This window comes from Lutra lutra, chromosome 3, assembly GCF_902655055.1.
Source record: "Lutra lutra chromosome 3, mLutLut1.2, whole genome shotgun sequence".
Classification (NCBI taxonomy): Eukaryota; Metazoa; Chordata; class Mammalia; order Carnivora; family Mustelidae; genus Lutra; species Lutra lutra.
In genome coordinates this window covers 143,497,207-143,516,197 of record NC_062280.1, presented here as the reverse complement: position 1 = coordinate 143,516,197, position 18,991 = coordinate 143,497,207, and the positions used below count along the sequence as shown (strand labels likewise).

Here is an 18,991-nt window from a genome sequence, read left to right as displayed (position 1 = left end):
CCTCAGCTCTGGTCCTGACCTGAGCATGTGGCTTCTGGGTCCACATCCACTCTTTCAGCAGACTGTGAGATCACTGCTGGACATCTAGACCAGAAGTCACCTCATGGAGCTGTCACCTGGCAGGTAACCAGGTGAATGAACAAACCCATTAACTGACATCATACAGGGCTTGAGAAGTCTACTCTTACCTCCTTTGAAGAGTTTAATGATAATATTCTTGGGCACATGCTAAAAACATCCCTCCTGTGGAAAGGGACAAAGGCCTAAAGCAAGCGAGCGAATGTTTCAAATTTTGTGAAACCATGTTGCTGGAAGAATGACCTTGCTGAGCTGCCATGGGGGTGAAGAGAGGCTAGTGTCCCTAGGCAGTCTTCTAACCGGCTGCGGAAGGCTCCCTGGCCCAGCCCGGCCAGTTGCCAGCGGGTTTCTGCTTGTGTGGTAGCAAAGCCTGGGCCTGGGGCTCCTTCAAGCTGTCTCTGGAAACCCTGCTGGCTGCCTGTGATGCTTGGCAGTGGGTCTCTAAGTACAGTGTCTGACTTTGACAGGAGTCCTGCGGAGACACAGCTGTGAGCTAAAGGAGGAGCAGAGCAGCCGGGCGGCTCCAAGTCCAGGAGCCAGGAACACCCAGGAAACAGTGAGGAATGGGTGCTAGAGGTCCCCTGGATATAACTTGCATGGAACAATCTGGACTATGAAAATATGTCTGTACATTTCCTCTTTCAATAAATATTTGCCAAATACCTGCTCTGTGCAGGTCCTGGGTTAGATGTTGGCAACACAAGGATTAGATGTGGCCCCAGCCTGTTTAGTATGGAGGATGGATTCCAGTCACTAGAATATGAAGGGAAATTTAGATCCACAGGAAGGGGGAGAAGAGCTCTCCCCTGGAGAGCCAAGCACGGCTCCCGCAAGAAGTGACATTGACCTGGATTTCCACAGATGAGGAGCCTTTTTTCATATTCATACAGGATGATTAATCCTTATTCTCTTCATAGAATGTTCTCTCCATCTATGTTGGAGTCAGAGACAACAAGAGCTAAAGGACAAATGGGAAGGCCAGCCAATATTCAGTGAATGGTTAGTCAATGCTAAGTGTTTTATATGCATTATCACATTTAACGTTAGCCACAATCCTATGGAGCATTATTGTGATTTCCTCTTTGTAGATGAGGGAACTGAGATTTTAATAATGGGCTCAGGGTTACCTTGCTATGACTAGGGAAGCCTTACGTTTACTCCAGAGCCCGGGGGGGCAGGGGACAGCACAGACACTGCCCCACACTGCAGGCCAACACTGTGTAGGTCTTACTGGAGGCACCTTTCCTTGTGCCTGTGACCACTGGATTTCTGCATCTTAAGGTTCTCTGCTCTCCTTTGGGGTTATGCACCTCTGACCTTGTGTAAATGAAGGACACACACCCTTTGCAAGATTTTACCTATGGCTGGGGCTCTTCCTGGGCTCTTTTGAGATGTTCTAAAAGTTTCTTCTCTGCAATTCCTCACCATCTTGAGGGAAGAGTTAAGAGCGAGAAAACACCTCAAGGGGGATCTTGCCTTTCCCTGCCCATGCCTCCTGCCTCTGGTGCACAAGGGCTGATCTTTGTTAGAAGCTCCACACCTGTCAACCAATCACATTTTGTAAAGCGCTGGCCTCCTTTTAGGTGCTGGAGATGCAAAGATGAAGAGGGGGAAATCCCTGCTCTTACATGACAACCTGTCCTGTGAAAGAAGAAGCCAGTGCATCTCAGAGGCCAGCCTGACCTCCACACTCCAAGGGGTTATGATCATGGTGCTATGGGAGCCGGGAGAGGGAAGCACTTAACTCTGTCCCAGAAGAGAAGGGAAAGCTGTCCAAAGGCGGTGATACTGACCTTCATTGAGTTACATCTTAAAGAACTAGTTGGAATTTTCCAAAAAGACAGAATGGAAAAGGGCCCTCTGTTTCTTCATACAGTGGTACCCCCCTATCTGAGGGGTAGACATTCCCAGATCCTGAGTGGATGCCTGAGACCACAGAGAGTACCAAAACCTACAAATACTATGTTTTCCTTTATATATACACAACTATGATAAAGTTTAATTTACAATGCAGGCACAGTAAGAGACTGGCAATAGTAGCTAAGAGAACAATTCTAATACTCTGCAATAAAACTGATGTGAGTGTGGTCTCTCTCTCAGGATTTCTTATTGCACTGTACTCACCCTTCTTGTGAAGATATGTGATGATAAAATGCCTGTGTGGTGAGATGAAGAGGTGAATGACGGAGGCACAGTGATATACAACTAGTGGGCCACTGTTGACCTTTGACCTTCTGAAAATACGTCCGAAGGACGACGTTCTAGTAACTGAAACTGTGGACATGAAACCATGGGAAAGGGGGGACTACCGTATAAGAGAAAACAGTCCCGTAAAGTGAGGAGACAAGCCTGAGAAGATTGCCAAGGAAGCTGCTGGGGGTTTGGCATGACTGGCCCTGAAGGCAGCTCCCAGAAGAATTTGGGGAAGTACCAGCATGGCTGCCTTCCTCTTGTTTCTAGAAGAAAAACCTTAGTGGTCTAGGCTCTCCTTGCTATCTTCAGTCACAATGCTTACAGCATGTCCTCTAGGTAAGACACTCTCCAACCTCCTCAGGCAATAAAATGATTACACCTAGAAGCCATTTCTGCCTTTTGTATGGACATAGCTTTCTCCTCATATCACCATCTCCCATCTAAAAAATACAGCCCTACAGAGTGAGGAAGGAACTGGACATGTTACAAAATGGGAAATGGGGGCCCAGAAAAGTGAAGTTGCTCCCCAGAGTCTCACAGTGAGTCAGTGATTGGTCTGAAAGGAGAAGTAGAGCCTGGAGAATGCTAGTTTGTTTGGTCTAGCCAAGATATGGGAAAAACAGAAGTCCATTCACATTTAAACTACCTAACAGAGTAAAAAACAAACAAACAAATCTGTTGAGATGCAAAGTCCATGAAATGTGCTTTATAGCTTAGGGAGGTAGATGGAGAGGAAAGTGGGAGGAGGTTCTTCTCCCACACCTTTCAAGAATGGCCTGGGCTCCACAGTTTACAGCTTCTCCCATTGCTACCCTGTCCAAGCCAGCAAAAAGACATGTCAGGCATCTCCTAAACCTCATCCAAATGCTAATGATCAGATGGGGGAATGGGTTAGCCCATACATGGGTATTAAGGAGGGCACATATTGCATGGAGCACTGGGTGTTATACGCAAACAATGAATCATGGAACACTACATCAAAAACTAATGATGCACTGTATGGTGACTAACATAGTGTAATTAGAAAGAAAGAAAGAAGGAAAGGAAGGAAGGAAGGAAGGAAGGAAGAAAGAAAGAAAGAAAGAAAGAAAGAAAGAAAGAAAAAGAAAGAACAAATGCTAGTGATCTTGCCTTCCTTTGGGAAATTATATGTATATTTGTATATCTATAATAAATAGGAAGCAGCGTGGTATGGTGAAAAAATGATGAGTTTCTATGCAACTGCTTCTTGCTATGTGTTTCTGTACATGTTCCTTAAGTTTTCTGAGCCTCAGTTTCTTCATATGTTCATATGTAAAAAAGGGACATTAGTAATGCAATTTACAGGGCTCACTCCATAGGGCTGCGTTAGAATTCAATGAGACAAAGGGTTTAAATTGTATACAACAGTGTTTGGTGAAGGAAGGAAGGAAGGAGTCAAGAAATGAAGGGGAAAATTTAAAAAAAGAACTTTCATAAAATTATCGTGGGGAACAAACTCAACTTCCACTATAAATTGTATAAAATATCATATAGTCACCACCTAAAATCCACATTTAACTGTATGTATGCTCTGTGTGTGTGTGTGTGTGTGTATAAATCTAGATTTCACATCTATGTTCTATCTTCAACTGTCCTTAGCTTGGCTTCTTTGAGCTCTTTTACTACACTTCTCATCCAGAGTCTTTGAAGACAGTTTCAAAAGGCATTGCAGGAATAATGGATGCCACAGACGAGAAGCTGGTGGCACTGATACTGGCTGATCTCAGGTTGACTTGTCAAGGGGCTCTGGGCTTAGCCTCGCCTGAAATACTAATGATGGAAAGTACCTACTAACAGTTAAAGAAGTGTGGCCATAGGAGGAAAATGTACAGCAACTTTAAAAGCCTGACCACATCCACCATGAGTCACAAAAAGAAATGAGACTATGGACCATCGGCCCATGCCTCCTCGGTCTCAGGGCTGCACCAGTGCCCGGCAACTGATTCCGTCATCCTGGACCCTACTTCTCTCTGCTCCCTGGTTCTCCAGGCATTTCCTCTATTACTGTTGGAGCTGGAAAACTACCAAGACAATGTGCAGTCCACATTTGTATATTAGCAGTGACTTAATAGTTCTTAATAATATGGCCTCATTTTCTATAGGCTCCATGGGGTAGTTGTTCTAGAACCTCTAACGACAAGCTCATTCTCATAAAAAACAAAATGAGGACTAACAGATACACAAAGGCAGGAAATTTGTATTAATTTGATGGGCTATACTTATCTTCACTCTGTTGGAAGCCACGGTTTGGTTGGCAAATACTTAGCAATACCAACTGACAACGGGATTTGTGATAACATTTCATTTGTCAAAATTTTAAAATACCTTCAAGAAACTGTGACTATAAAATGGGAAAGAGGCAGGGTGTAAATCTTGGCTCTGGCACGTACTGGTTCTGGGACCTCAGATGTAACCTTTCCCAAACCTCAGTTCGGTCATCTGTTATAAGAATAGGACCAGGGGCGCCTGGGTGGCTCAGTGGGTTAAGCCGCTGCCTTCGGCTCAGGTCATGATCTCGGGGTCCTGGGATCGAGTCCCGCATCGGGCTCTCTGCTCAGCAGGGAGCCTGCTTCCCTCTCTCTCTCTCTCTGCCTGCCTCTCCATCTACTTGTGATCTCTCTCTGTCAAATAAATAAATAAAATCTTTAAAAAAAAAAAAAAGAATAGGACCACATTGACCTTATCTGGCTTTGGTGTGAAAATGGAAGAGTAAATATATGTCAAGGGTTTAGCACGGTGCCTACCAAAATAGCAAGGGCCCAGTCAGTCCGTAGTGAGGTGTGTAGTAGAGTGAAGTGTGCACAGTGGCTGATGGTGAGGGAAGAGGAAGAGGAAAATGAACCCAAGAACAGACCAAGGAAACAGTACTTTCCCCCATTTTACAGATGAAGAAATGGAGACTTGCTCAGGCTCCACACTTAGTACAAGGCTAGAAAGTGAATCCAAATTTGCTCTCCCTCTGTATACCAATACCATGTTTTATGCAGAGAAAGGACAGTCCTACTCCCAAAGTTTAAAAAGCTAACATTAGATACAATGTTAAACACAATATATAGTATATACAGTCTATATGATCACCAAACAGATGAATTATTGTAATTGCCTTTCTCTGTGGTCACTGGCAAGAAACAGAGTCAAGGATATTTTGATGAAAAAAAAAAAAAATCTTAATCTGAAAGACAATGAGGGAAGGGGAAAATCTGAAAAATGTCTGCAAGGTGACCATAGTATTCTATCTTTCCAAAGGGTAAATTTTTTTAATGTTTATAAAGCACTGGAAACAACAGAGAAAGTTTGTTTCCCATTTTTAATATGAAGAAGGGGGTGTGCAGTAAAGTCAGCACCATAGATGTAGCTCGTTGTGTTTGTAGTTTCACTTTGCACATGTCACCTGGATTTCTCCTTAGGGCCCCTTGTAGTGAAAATAACCTGAGCTGATGATGTCAAGGAGGTGTAGAGGACCCACGTTTTAAAATGCTACACCAGAGGTTAACAAAGATGCAAGCTGAATTCTAAATTTTGCCTGAGAAAATGGCAAAAGGAATATGTAAATTTTATACAAATACATCTGTGCACCTCTTAAATTCATATATTTGGATACATAGCTTGCATAAATCTGGGTGCTGACGACCCAACTGGGGGATCAAAACGCAGGCTCTTGTTTAAACGCAAAGTAATTATTCCATTAATTCACTTCCCTCTTGAAAGTACAACCAGAGAAAAAAAGGAAAACAAATTATCCAGGAGATTGCAATTCACATGCATAATTCATTTGCCTGTAGAATTTGGTGTCTTAGCTTTTCTGCCTTTGGAGAACATAATCTCTTTTCCACTTCAGCTCAGCCACTCAGGAAGGTGTGTGTATATGTGTGTGTGACAGAGAGAGAGAGAGAAGACAGAGAATGTCCATCTGTCATACAATTGGTGCTGGACTAAAACAAGAATCAAGACTGCAACCACAGGACTGTGGCTTTGCTAGTTGCTCAGTTTAACATTTCCCCCCACCAGACAAAAACGAATGACCATATTTGAGAAACAAGCCTCTTTTTAACTTACAAATGGGCCTGACGCATAAGCGTGGCTCTGAGGTTCACCAAAACTTATTTTAACTTTAAAAGTGGGTCACATTTCCCCCTCTATTTTCAACCCACAATTAAAACACTCTTTCATTCTTTCACAGTTTGTAGGACACCTGTATTTGGCCAATACTGTATAAATATGGGTATATGGGCTTCAGCTTAAATATTAAATTATTTAATTTATTTGTGTCTATTGGTCACGACAATCAGAAAATGTGAAGACCATTTGACTGAAAGTATTATTCCAACCTTCAAAGATGGGGAACTTTTCAAAGATTTTGAGGTAGAAGTCATGTTTTGTGACCCATACAGAGATCTATAAATTGGTAAAAACTAAATACTTAGTCAAGTGCACAGAGGTGCGGGGTAAATACTGATGATGATGACGGACGAAAAAGAATTCTGTTTGATCAACGCAATTATAATATAAATGCACTTATTTGGGATAGATTATGATTATTTGAGCTCAACTCAAGAGCTTAGGTACAAATAAGCCCCATGGTCACTGTCTGTTTATTCCAGGAGAATATTACTTCTCTTGGAACCTAGCAGTTATACAGAACTGATTCAGCTGTGGAAAATTAAAGTAATAAAATATTTGAATGCATTAACTTGTCTTCAGATATGAAGATAACACCCTAACCACCTCACAAGATTGTAGCGATGACTAAATGCATCAATATGGTTAACAACACTTAGGAAAATACTCAGTCCGAAGTGAGTAATAGGTAAGTGTCAGCTATTATTATTATTAGGGTGAGAAATTGAAATTCTTCCATTCCCCCCCTCTGCTACTCGCTGTGTCTTACAAAATGGAGAGATGATGAAATTACAGGGAAGACTGCTGTAATCACCAAACCTGGCAAACCAAAACAATGGGGACAGTCTGATAGTTTAAGGAAGTTGATTCAGGAGGGAACCGAGGAAAGCCAAAGGAGATGCCATCTGGGCAGCTTGAGGGAGACGCCCCTAGAATGTGGTGGCAACTTCTCAGAACTTCAAAATGGAAAACAGTGTGAAATGTGTTTTTTGTTTTTTTAACTTAAAGCTTTAAACTTTTTTTTTTTAAACATTTAGTTATTCATTTTAAAGAGAGAGTGAGTGCGGCGGGGAGAGGGAGAGAGAGAATCCCAAGTAGACTTTCCAGTGAGCAGGGAGCCTGATGGGGCTCAAACCCATGACCTTGCTATCACAACCTCAGCTGAAATCAAGAGTTGCACGCTTAATGCACTGAGTCACCCAGGTGGCCCGAAACATGAACACTTTTTTGATTTAAGTGCATTGCCACATGGCAAAACAGGGAAACTTGAAACTCTTAGAATCGGTTGACGATGGTTAGTTTTATATTTTGGTGGGGCTCTAATTCTAATTTTTATGCCTGTGGGGTTCAATGGGAAGATGCATAGCCTTATTTCAGTTGATTTCTGAGGTTGGGAAACCAAGTGAAAAAAAACCCTAAAGAGACCATGAGACTAATATAAATAATGTCACTCTGTTATAAAATCTGCTATCAGTCATAAAATCCAGTACTTTTACAATCTTACTTTATAAATTGTGACCCTTCATTAATATAATCTCATGAGCGAGTTTCTTAATTTTATTTCACCTTAACTAATATAAAAATTTGTTTGCCTTTTCTCTTGTATACATAAAAGGTCTTTATTTTGTAAATAACAAGAAGTTGACTTGAGAACTTTCTAGAATAATCCAAAGTAATTAAGCAAAAGTTAATGGGTTTCCGGTCATCAAAGAAGCCCACTGTCAGTGCAATAGTTTTGCTAAGAGTAGTTAAGTATTAGCTCAAAGAATGAAAATCATAATTTTGTCTGTTTGTTGTGGTCATTAGACAATTTCTTAAATACCCTGAACTCGATAGTTAGTACTTTGAGGCTAAAATAAAGAATAGTGTTTTGGCAAAGAGGAAGCATGGTAGAATACAAAATATTGTATGATTATTGTAGCTTTTTTCACAGCAGTCACTGGGGGATCTCAGTAAATATTAAGAGGTGAAGTCAGAGAAAAGACTTCCGTGCATATCTAAGGAGCTGACAGAAAATACTTGTGACAACTTTTCAATTCAGTCAGTGTCATTAGGCACCTCCCATGAGCTAGGAGAGCAAGAGAAGGAGCTCAGGCTGTCAGCCAACAACAGTATGATTACTGCTATACTTACTCTAAGGATCAAAGCCCTAAGCAGGCACACACAGGAGAAACTGTTAGTGGGGGCAAGGGAGACGGGGGAAGGGTCCAGTAGGGAAGACCTCAAAAAGGACACACTTCTTGAAGTGAGTCTGGAAAACTGACCGTAAGTTTTACAAATAAAGCAATTGGAGCAACAGTTGGAGCAAAAAAAAAGTGAAAGAGCTTGGAACTTTCTGGCGGCTTGTGGTCTTGTGTACCCAGAACATCGCCAAGAGAGGATGGGGGAGAGCCAGAGCAGAAGGAAGTGACAAGAAATAAGGTTGGGGAAGTGGTTGAGGCAAGTTGGTGAAGGCACACAGTTCTTTAGTAAAATTATAAATTTAAAGAGAATGTTTCTTTATTCTATTATTACATGAAACCCACAATGATAACTCCTACTTATAAAAATAAAAACACTTCTGGATTTATTGCAAATTTTTTTCCTCTTCTCTTTCTTTCTCTCTCTCTCTCGTCTCTCCTCCTCCCTCCCTTAAAATTGTGAGCACCAAGATCTCTCCAGTCAGCTTCTGAAATAAAAGTCTATAATGATCTACATGTGGGAAAAATATGCTGGTGTGGAAGAGGGGATCTAGAATAGACAGCTGCTTATAGAGAAGCAATATGGAGCCGACAATCCTGGCTATCTACCATCTCTCAACCCTCCAAATGCCCAGTGACCTTTGGCCAGTTTCTTCCATGCTGAGTCCACTCCTCAGGTCTAAGAGCAGTTGAGAGAATTACATGAGATGATGCATAAAGAGTGGCTTCACAGGGCGTCTGGGTGGCTCAGTGGGTTAAGCCGCTGCCTTCGGCTCAGGTCATGATCTCAGGGTCCTGGGGTCGAGTCCCGCATCAGGCTCTCTGCTCAGCAGGGAGCCTGCTTCCATCTCTCTCTCTCTCTCCTGCCTCTCTGCCTACTTGTGATCTCTCTCTGTCAAATAAATAAATAAAATCTTTAAAAAAATAAAAATAAAAAAAAAGATGGCTTCACATTGTAAGGACATATAAATATTATAATAATATTATTATTACTTGTCTTCTCTAAGTAGGTAATATTTGAACGAGATTTCACTTGCTGGCCTCCTCCCCTTCTTCAAAGGGGTAGGGAAAAGAATTAGAAATGAGATTTAAATACTGAAATTGTTTGCCCAATTACTGATTGTTTCAGGCATACTCCCCATTATAAACTAAAGGAGACAAAATTTAAAATGTGACAATGAAATCATCCCTGAGATAGTGAATGAAAGGTCCCACCATAGCAGTGTTTGTTCAAAGGACAAGACCCAGAGGATTTTTCCCTGAAGTTACTAGGGGTGAGCTGAAATGAAGAGAAATGGGTATTTTATAAAATATCTGGTTGACACTTTAACAGTCTAAACTTGATTTAAATCAAGAGACTTTTTTTTTCTATTTTGAATTAACTTATCACATTCTGTTTTACTTCCTCACAAAGTAAGGAAAATACTGATACACCTTTACATTCTAATTTATTTTGTTCTCACTAATAGTTTTACTGGAAATAAGACAGAGCTTTTTTTTTTTTTTTTAATTTGTTGTTTTCTGGGATGCAGATCCTCCTCCCTGATTTCCACATGCTTGCTAGTGTGAAAACATTCAGGAAAGATGTGTAAAACAATATGGATAGCCACATTTTGCAACTTTCAGAAATTCACATTTATGGGCACACAACTAATTCCATTCAAATCTGCTTGGGCAGATGTTCTTTGAAAATGTTTATTTAATAAGAACAAGTTTATGATCAATTTATGTAAGTTTAAAATGAAGACATGGCAAATAAACCATCTTTGTCAACTGAGATGGTTTTTCTTTTTTAAGTTGTCCTGAGGAAATAACTTTAGAACACAAGTTGTTTTCTACTGAAAAAAAAAAATGGGTTTTGATAAGCCTCCTGCTAAATTAATCCATTTCCAGCCCAAAGGGCTTTTTATGTTTATCCTCGGTCTATGGTTCTTAATAACTGTTGGATAAGGATAATTAAATGAAGGTTGATGCTACAAGACCCAAGGCCTACAATTTCAACAGAGCTTCTGGAGTGACTATCCCCTATCAACTCTATCAGGATTTCTGTTTTTTATCAGTCATTTGTTTGGTCATAAGCCTACCCAATAGTTCAGCCAATTCTGTAAAAACAGTACAATTAAGCAAGCAAATTGCTTTTATTTTTACAAAATAAATGAAGGAGAGGCCCCTGAGATGCCTTGTGGTTATTAAACACACCCATGAAAAACCGTTGGCGCCAAAATCACTCAAATACCCAGTAACACACTCGGTAACGCATGACTCAAGATGTGAATATATCCACTCAAGTACTGCAAAGCAACTTTTTAGAAAAACAGAACCACAGGAGCTAAAATTAAACTATTCCCACTAGGCCAATGAGCAGCACAATCTAAATGATCAATATGCACTTTCCTGAAAACATTTTAAGGCAGATAAAATCACAGTAAATTGCCTCCCTGAAAGGGACTGAGAGAAATAAATCAGAACATGGTTTGGTTTAAAAAGGGGGGAAAAAAGAGTCATTGGGTAAGCGGAGAAGAAGCCACCCCAGAGAACTGAGGGGGCCCCCTCTGAACTGTAGCTTGGTGGGACAGTTAAACCATGGCAAGGCTCGCAGAGGGCTCGAGTGACAGGTGCCCAGACCTCTGTCCCCTGAAGGCAGAACCCACAATCCACAGAAACAGAGCCACCCAATGAGCAAAACATCGTAAGCACTTAGAAACGACAAAAAGACATGAAGAAAATTTACCTTGTAGAAAAACTGTCTTCAGTGGTACTGGCGTGTGACCAGAAACCCCCTTCTTTCTGATCTGCAGAACAACTTTGTCAAACCCGGGTGTGCAGTCACAAGGCAGGAAGTGACTAGAAGGACAAATCATCAGCGGGGAAAGAAATAGATTTTGTCTTTATAAGGACATTTTACCTAACTTTTTTTTTTTTCCTTTCATGTCTCCTCCCCCACAGGAATCACCTGACAGAACAGGTCACGCTGAAATTCAGAACTTTCTTACCACTTCCTCTTTATAAAGCATTTCTCTCTCCTTCCCTTTCTTCTCTAGCTGTCGCTTAGGCTCCCTGGGCTACTTAAACCTGTCTGATTTCAGATAACCAGGCAAGGTCAGCCTGCTGCCTTTACTTCTTGCTCTGACCTGGGCTGCAAATGCAAAGCCCAGGTGCCTGGCTACTAACAGCAAAGACAAACAAATGATTGGTTTTTCGTGGGGTAGCCAGAGGGAAAGGCGGCAGATACACCTGAAGCAAACTACAAGGGATTTCCTTGGGAAAGCCCCGCCCCAGCCGAAACCTAACCTCACTTGAGTGTCCCTGAACAACGATCTTATTGGAGCAAACAAAACAAAATGGTCTCTTTAAGGGGAAGGGAAGAAAGGCCACGATATTATTTACTCATTCTTTTATTTATAGAACATCTATGTGGTAGGGATCTCTTTAACCCAATTAAAGATTTCAATTATTTAGACGTTTCCTATAAAGAGCACCGACGGGTCACACAGGCAGCTGCTAGAGTTAAATGGGTAGTTAGCTAGCTTCCTTCATACAGACCAGATTTATTTTTTGAATGCACATTTTATAAAATGAGCAAGAGAATTAAAAAAAAAAAACACCTCTACTCTATGTCTAAACCCTGGATGCTGGTCTTGAGGGTGAATTCCCATTTTCAAAAATCAAGTGCTCAAGTGCCCGTGGCCTCACGGAGGCTGTGAAGGTTGTGTCAGTGCCCAAATCACATTAACTATACATTAAGCGTAATCTCCAGATCGCCCCCAAACGCTGTGCGGCTCCAGTGGTTAGCTACTGAGGAATGAGGATTATGGCTGTTTTAATCTGATGATAACTTGATCGTGCTTGATCATTCTATAGGCTTCTGTAGCTACGGGGGTCCTGGAACCCCCACCAGTGGGTACTCTGGTTGGGGAGCTGCCCTTACACTTCTTTTGCTTCTTTGATTTCTCCTCTAGAAAGTTCCTGCTTCTGACCTCAAATGTTAAACCAAGATATTTCTGATTTATCTACATCATTAGCTCATGGTATGGCAGCTTCTTGGTCAGAACCACATGGAGGCCATCTTGATGAAGAGGGTGGACAGTGTAATGGAAGAGACGGTGGAGATTTGGTCCATTCTGGAAGTGGTTCACCTCCAGAGAACTATCAGCCCTCTGGTGACTCCCGAGGAAGACTGAGAGGGTGCATCAGACCCTGTTTTCTCCATTGCACAATTACTCCCAACTAATAGAATGCAGCAGTGTTTCCAGAAGTACCTGAATTCTTTTGGGACACCGAAGAAACACCCGTACATCATTATGACGGTATCGGTCATGCTACAAAGTGGCCAAATGCTAGTGGTTCCTGCTCTGGTGGGAGCAATCCCCATTCTGGGCCCTGCAGTCAGACTCTCCAGATAATGTCCTGAAGGTTTAAGGATGAAAACATGTGAAATATGGAGCCCTGCGGTTGGGTTCTACGTCCCAGGTTGGGATGATGATGAAGGGGATAAAGACCCAGGAGTAACATGTCATAAAGGGGAACAGAGACTGATTGCATTTACCTGGGAGAAGGAGAGCAGCCCCATCCCGTATCTGTTGGTGTCTGGTCATTGGAGATGTGAGGAATTTGTGAGGAAGCACAAGATGTATTTGTGCCTCCGTTCAATGAGCATCAGGGGCCTGTTTGCAGGCCCTGGTGATTCAGAGATGAGTACGGCACAGTCACTGCTCTCGGGAGCACACAGTCTAGTAGGGAAGAAAACCGTGTACATAAATGAGTGCCACCTGGTTGGGAAAGGGGTGGAAAGGGCCGTGGAACACTGAAGCAGGTGCAGATGTGAGCAGAGCTGACACAGGAAGAAGGTGAAACACGTGGGGTGATGACGAGCCGTCAGAAGGATTCAGGATTCCAGACAACATCTAGCTTCTAGAAGATGAAAGCCACGGAACCATGTCACTTTATCACCTGGCTGAAGGAGGTTTCTTCTCCTTGAGCACCAACTCCGCTTCGGCTCCAGCTCGGCCACCCACCAGCACCTCACCCACATCCTGGACTACTCCCTCTGTCAGAATCTTTTTATCTGCCTACCAGCAGCATCTGTCTCCCCAGATACTGGCCGTTGTTTAGGTCTCAGATCAGGGCTTGTTCAGAGGGCCAGATTTTATCACTGTCGGGATTGAGAACTGCTTGTGCATCATGTTAGTAGGCAGAAAACTGACTTTTGGTTTTACTATTATTTTTCTGTTCTCTACAGACCACGTACTTCTGATGGCTGACACCCAGAAAGGACCTCTCCCACCCTCCACCCTCCACAAGCCTCTACTGCCACCTCCGCCACCTCTTCACTGGCCTGTCCTTTGCCTTCCTTCTACCCCTACTGCCCTCCCCTACTCCCCCCACCCCTGGGCTGCTCAGAAGCCCAGGGCCTCAGTCCCTAATTCCGCGCCTAATTCCGCATCAGCACAAGTCACAGAAATACAGACTTAGAATTCAGGCTGCGTGCCATCAAATTACTGCTCGGAAGTACTTTTATTCAATTTCATTAGTTCCTGAGAGCAAGCATTACCAACTGGGGTGTCTCTCGACCTCTAAAATTAGATGCCTAATCTTGTGTGTGTATGTTCTTCCTGGGTTCCTCATATTACTTATCGTAATATTAAAGAGATCACAGACCCCCAAAGCTAGACGTTTGTTCCGCGCCTCTCCTGTTGCCTCAATCTCTCACTCCATCCTCCTGCATCCTCTCCCGCCCCTTATTTGCTGAGATGATCCACGTCATCTGGCCCAAGCATCCTCATCCAGCCTCCTCTGCTCTCACAAGATCCACCTTTTCTTCCTCTTTGAATCTTCAAAGGAGGAGGTGTTCTGGTGTCTTCTCAAAGTCATTTTAATCCTAATCTTGTATCTTCTGTTTTCTTAAATACCTTGCTCCATCAACGACTGCATATTTTTCTCGTGTCTTTGATCTCTTACACTCCCTTCACTTCCCCTTCGTGCAGTGTGGGATCTGTACAAAAGGAAGAACACCTCTGCTTCATTCTGTTGCAACCCAACCCCCCCCAATCTTTGATGGGTAGGAAAGCAAAGGAAATAAGATGGGCACAATCCCTCCTCTCTAGAATGTCCCCTGTAGTCAAGGACACAGGAAAAGCTAAGTGGTACTCAGAACGATGAGTTGAAAAGCGAAGTGCCCGTGGGAACACACAGCACTAATCCAGACTTGGGGTCTGGAAGGCGCATGGAGAGCAGTGGTATGCGTGTTTTGTTTTTTTTTAAAGATTTTATTTATTTATTTGACAGAGAGAGATCACAAGCAGGCAGAGAGGCAGGCAGAGAGAGAGGAGGAAGCAGGCTCCCCGCCGAGCAGAGAGCCCGATTCAGGGCTTGATCCCAGGAATCTGGGATCATGACCTGAGCCACCCAAGCGCCCCCTGTATGTGTGGTTAAGAGATAAGATGGTGAGCTGCTTGTCTGGCATGGGACCCCAGCTCTACAGCTGTATTTGTCATGTGGCCTTGGGCAAATCACTCATTTCACTGGCCTCAGTTTCCTTTTCTAGAAAATGGGGATAAGAATAGCATCTACTTTATACAATTGTTGTGAAGGTTCGGTTAAATGGAGAGATGTAGAGAAGGTTGGGTGCCTGGCACATAATTAAGGGGTATGGAAGTGTTGACTCATTTTTTAATATTTATACCGGTCTCTGGACTAGACTCTGCACCTATATTATTTCATTCATTCCTCACAATGGCCCTTTCAATTTGGTATCATTTTTGTGTTTCCTTCCTTTCTCTTTCTTTTTTTTTTTTTTTTTTTTTTCAGTATAGTTTCCAATTCTTTACTACCTCTTTGCTGTGAGACTTTTCAGGACCTCCCACTAGGGTCGGTAAAGTAAGTAGGGTAAACCCACCCAGGCTTATTTCATGTAACTTGCTGGGAACAGAGCATTCGAATGCTATCAGACAAGACACAAACCGGGGTCTTGAATTCGCTTTCATGATATGACCTGGTCTCCTCCGCATAGGACATTTACTGTGAAGAAAACACACCTTTGTTTACATGGAATGAGGAGGTGCTTGAGGTCAACCCGAACCCAACCCACAGCCCAGGGCGAATCCAGCTGACCCACATTCTGAAGCAGAGCCATCCCAGCTGACCTATAAACCTAGGTTTGTTTTTGTAAAAAAGGTGATGTTCGGGCGTATGATATTAATATTACTAATTCTTTACCAAACTCTCTGACGGAGCTCAAATACAATTTAAAAAATCAGGAGATGAATCTGTTTCTCTTTTTTTCCTTTTGGAGAGGTGTTTTATAGTGTTGTCTGTCTTCCTGTCTACTCCTGCTGCCCAGGTGCCATCCAAAAGCTTCCCTCTGTCATCACGCTGGGAATCCCCTTCTCTCCCTCTGGGCTGAATCTCCTGTTTCTATACCACACACCTTCCATCTTCTTGAACTACTTCCTTGTTTTACTAAGTACATCCTCTAGCAGATTCCTAAGATTACATGGGACATAAATTTCTTGAGACGCTTTATAGCTGAAAACATGTATAGTCTAGTCTCATTCTTGGAAGGCCACACTGGAAATCGTTCTCTCTCAAAATTCTGATGGAATTGTTCCAGTATCTGATATTATCCTGATACTGGATATCTGATATATATCTGATATATTTTTATTTTATGCCCGACATTCTGAAATTTTATGATATGCCTTAGAGTGTGTATTTTTCAGCCACTGTGTGCTAGGCACTCTGTGATTGCTTAATGTGGAAATTCAAATATTTCCGTTTCGGGAAGTTTTCTCTCTCTCTCTCTCCCTTTTCTCTGTTTGTGTGTGTGTGTGTGTGTGTGTGTGTGTGTGTGTGTGTGTTCTCTTTCTTCGGGATTAGATTTATTTGGATGTTGGGCTACCTGCCTTGATCCTTTCATTTTATCTTTTTTCCTTCTATTTTCTGTCTCTCGGCTTTTCTATTCTACTGTCATGGAAGTATTTCAACTTTTTCTTCAAAATTTCCACAGAACATTTTATTTCTTCTTCTTCTTTTTAATAGCCAAGGGCTCTTTCTTTTTCTCTGAATCGTCCTTTTTCTTTTATAGCAAGGTGGGACCGGGAGGATGATGAGGACGGTCGCACTGCTTCTGGTATAAACGGTCTACCAATCCTCCTGTTTTCTAGCTCCTTCTCGCACAGAGACCTTCAAAGGTATGTGATGCCTCAGGGTTCGGAGCTTTGCTGGGTCCATGGTGTGGTCTGAGATACTTCTTGTCGGCAGCTCTCATTACAGGCTACGGACCAGCTCTGTTGCGCGAGCTTAAGCACTTTCCCCAGTCGTTCTATTTTATGGCTTCCAACATTCTGCTCACGTCTCCTGTCGACTCTTACCTCATTTGATACTGGGCTCTCCTACTAGACTGGGAAGCCCATGAGGCCAATGGCTGTGCCTGCTTTATTAGCTTCTAAACACTCTATCTGACATTTTGAAAATGTTTGTTGAATAAAATGAAGAGGACTCAGCTGACTGGAGGGAGGAGATGGAAGGAAAAGGCAGAAATGGACTTTGGCCACAAGGGAATGGCATGTGCTAAAGACCACAGGTGAGAGAAAGCAAGCTCCTTCTAGAACCTGAGAGAGTCTGAGTACTCCTGCCGGGAAGAATGCAAGGGGGGAGGGATCGGGGCAGGGTGCAAAGAAAGAGACACGGCTAGGGAAACCAGCAGAGACCAGATCATGGAGGGTCTTCGAAGCTGTGTTAGGGAGTTTGATCTTTACCCGGAAAGGAATGGGGAGTTATTTAAAAGCCTCTCCTAGTCTCCTAGGGCAGCTGTAACAAAGCACTAACCACACACTGGGTGGTTTACAATAATAGATATTTATCGTCTCATGGTTCTGGGGACTAAAAGTCTGAAAGCAAGGTGCCAGTGGGGTTGGTTCCTTCTGAGGGCTGTGAGGGACATCTGTCCCATGTCTCTCCCACTTTCTGGTGGTTTGCTGGTAATCCTTTCTTACAAAGGCATCACCCAGGTCTTCATTATGCCAAACTTCCCCTTTCTATAAGGAGACAGTCACATGGGGTTAAGGCCCACCCTTCTGACCTCATCTTAATGTCATCATCTACAAATACCCAGTATCTAAATAAGGCCCCACTCATAAGCACTGGGGTTTAGGACTTCCATATCTTTTGGGGAGGACACAATTCTTAGCAGCGTCCTAACAGAAAATGACATAATCAGACCCATGTTTTAGGAAAACCTCCCTACCTCCAAGGAGAAGGAGCAGGGATGGAGAAGGTAAAGAGCTCACCACTCCAGAGGCCTTTGCCTCGAGCTCTGTGAAGGGTGAGGACAAGTGGTGGTGGGACAGAGAGAGGTGGGCAGATTCCAGGGATGCTTGGTAACCTGGTGAGCGGAAAGGACCAGAAGGAGCCGACTAAATGCAGAGGAAGAAAGAGACTGAATAGAGGAGAAAAAGCAGTCAAGGATGACCTCATTTCCTAACTCCCACACGGTCTTTATTGGGCTGCTCATCTCATGCTGGTTCTAAAACCGTGCCCTACTGGACTGTATTTAGTGTTCATGTCTTGCCTTAGGCAACATTTGACTTGGACACTGGTCACCCTCCTTTCCATTTTCAAACTCTCTTTTCCCTGAACAATGATTTACACATAATTGTAAAATGAGCAATTCTATATCGAAATCCCACTAGCATGCAATGATCTAAAACTGAATTCATTCTTCCTGACAAATAAGCCACTGGGCACCCCATCCCTTACTTTCTTAGCTCAGCCAGGAGTGCATCACTGACGCAGGACAGTCCAGAATCCTATTTACTCCTACTTTTTCCTCCTTCTTACATGTGGCCAAAGTTGCATCTCTTTTTACCTGATAGTCGTTCCCAATTTTGTGCTTTCCATGCCTCGTCTACCTTATTTAAGCCCATACCCCAGCACTTTGGGTCAGCTTCCTGATTCACCACTTCCTACCTCATGCTACTTTTTGTTTTTTAGAGAGAGAGCATGCAAGAGTGGGGGGAAGGGGCAAAGGCAGAGGGAGAGAGAATCTTAAATAGACTCCAGGCTGAGTGCAGAGCCCAACACAGGGCTCCATCTCACAACCCTGAGATCAAGACCTGAGCTGAAACCAAGAGTCGGATGCTTAACCCACTGAGCCACCCAGGCACCCCCTCACTTCTCCTTAATACATCCCACACACCCCCATCACACTCTTCTTCATCAAGCTGCATGTTCCTCCCCTCATTCTCCTGCTCATTAATCATCTGAGATTACCTATCACTTCTACGGTAATGTTCAAATGCTGCCTCATCCGTCCTTCAAGCCTCCTACTACTTGCATAAGCCCCTGGTGCTCTCGAGCTGGTCTGTTAACTGTGGGACTTGCCCAGCACATTTCTCTTATGC

General features: G+C 43.1%; 1 protein-coding gene across 4 annotated transcripts in view; it reads right to left on the bottom strand.

Moving 5' to 3' along the window:
• LCP1 (lymphocyte cytosolic protein 1) overlaps nucleotides 1-18,991 on the bottom strand; it is a 119,208-nt gene that overhangs the window by 43,432 nt on the left and 56,785 nt on the right. The window contains exon 1 of one of the 4 annotated variants that reach the window (XM_047723463.1): nucleotides 11,323-11,453. The exons of the other annotated variants lie outside the window; for them this stretch is intronic. Coding sequence (XP_047579419.1) covers nucleotides 11,323-11,452 — 130 coding nt within the window. The 5' untranslated portion in view covers nucleotide 11,453. Of the gene's footprint in view, nucleotides 1-11,322; nucleotides 11,454-18,991 lie in introns of those variants that run through there. 4 annotated transcript variants of the gene reach the window in all.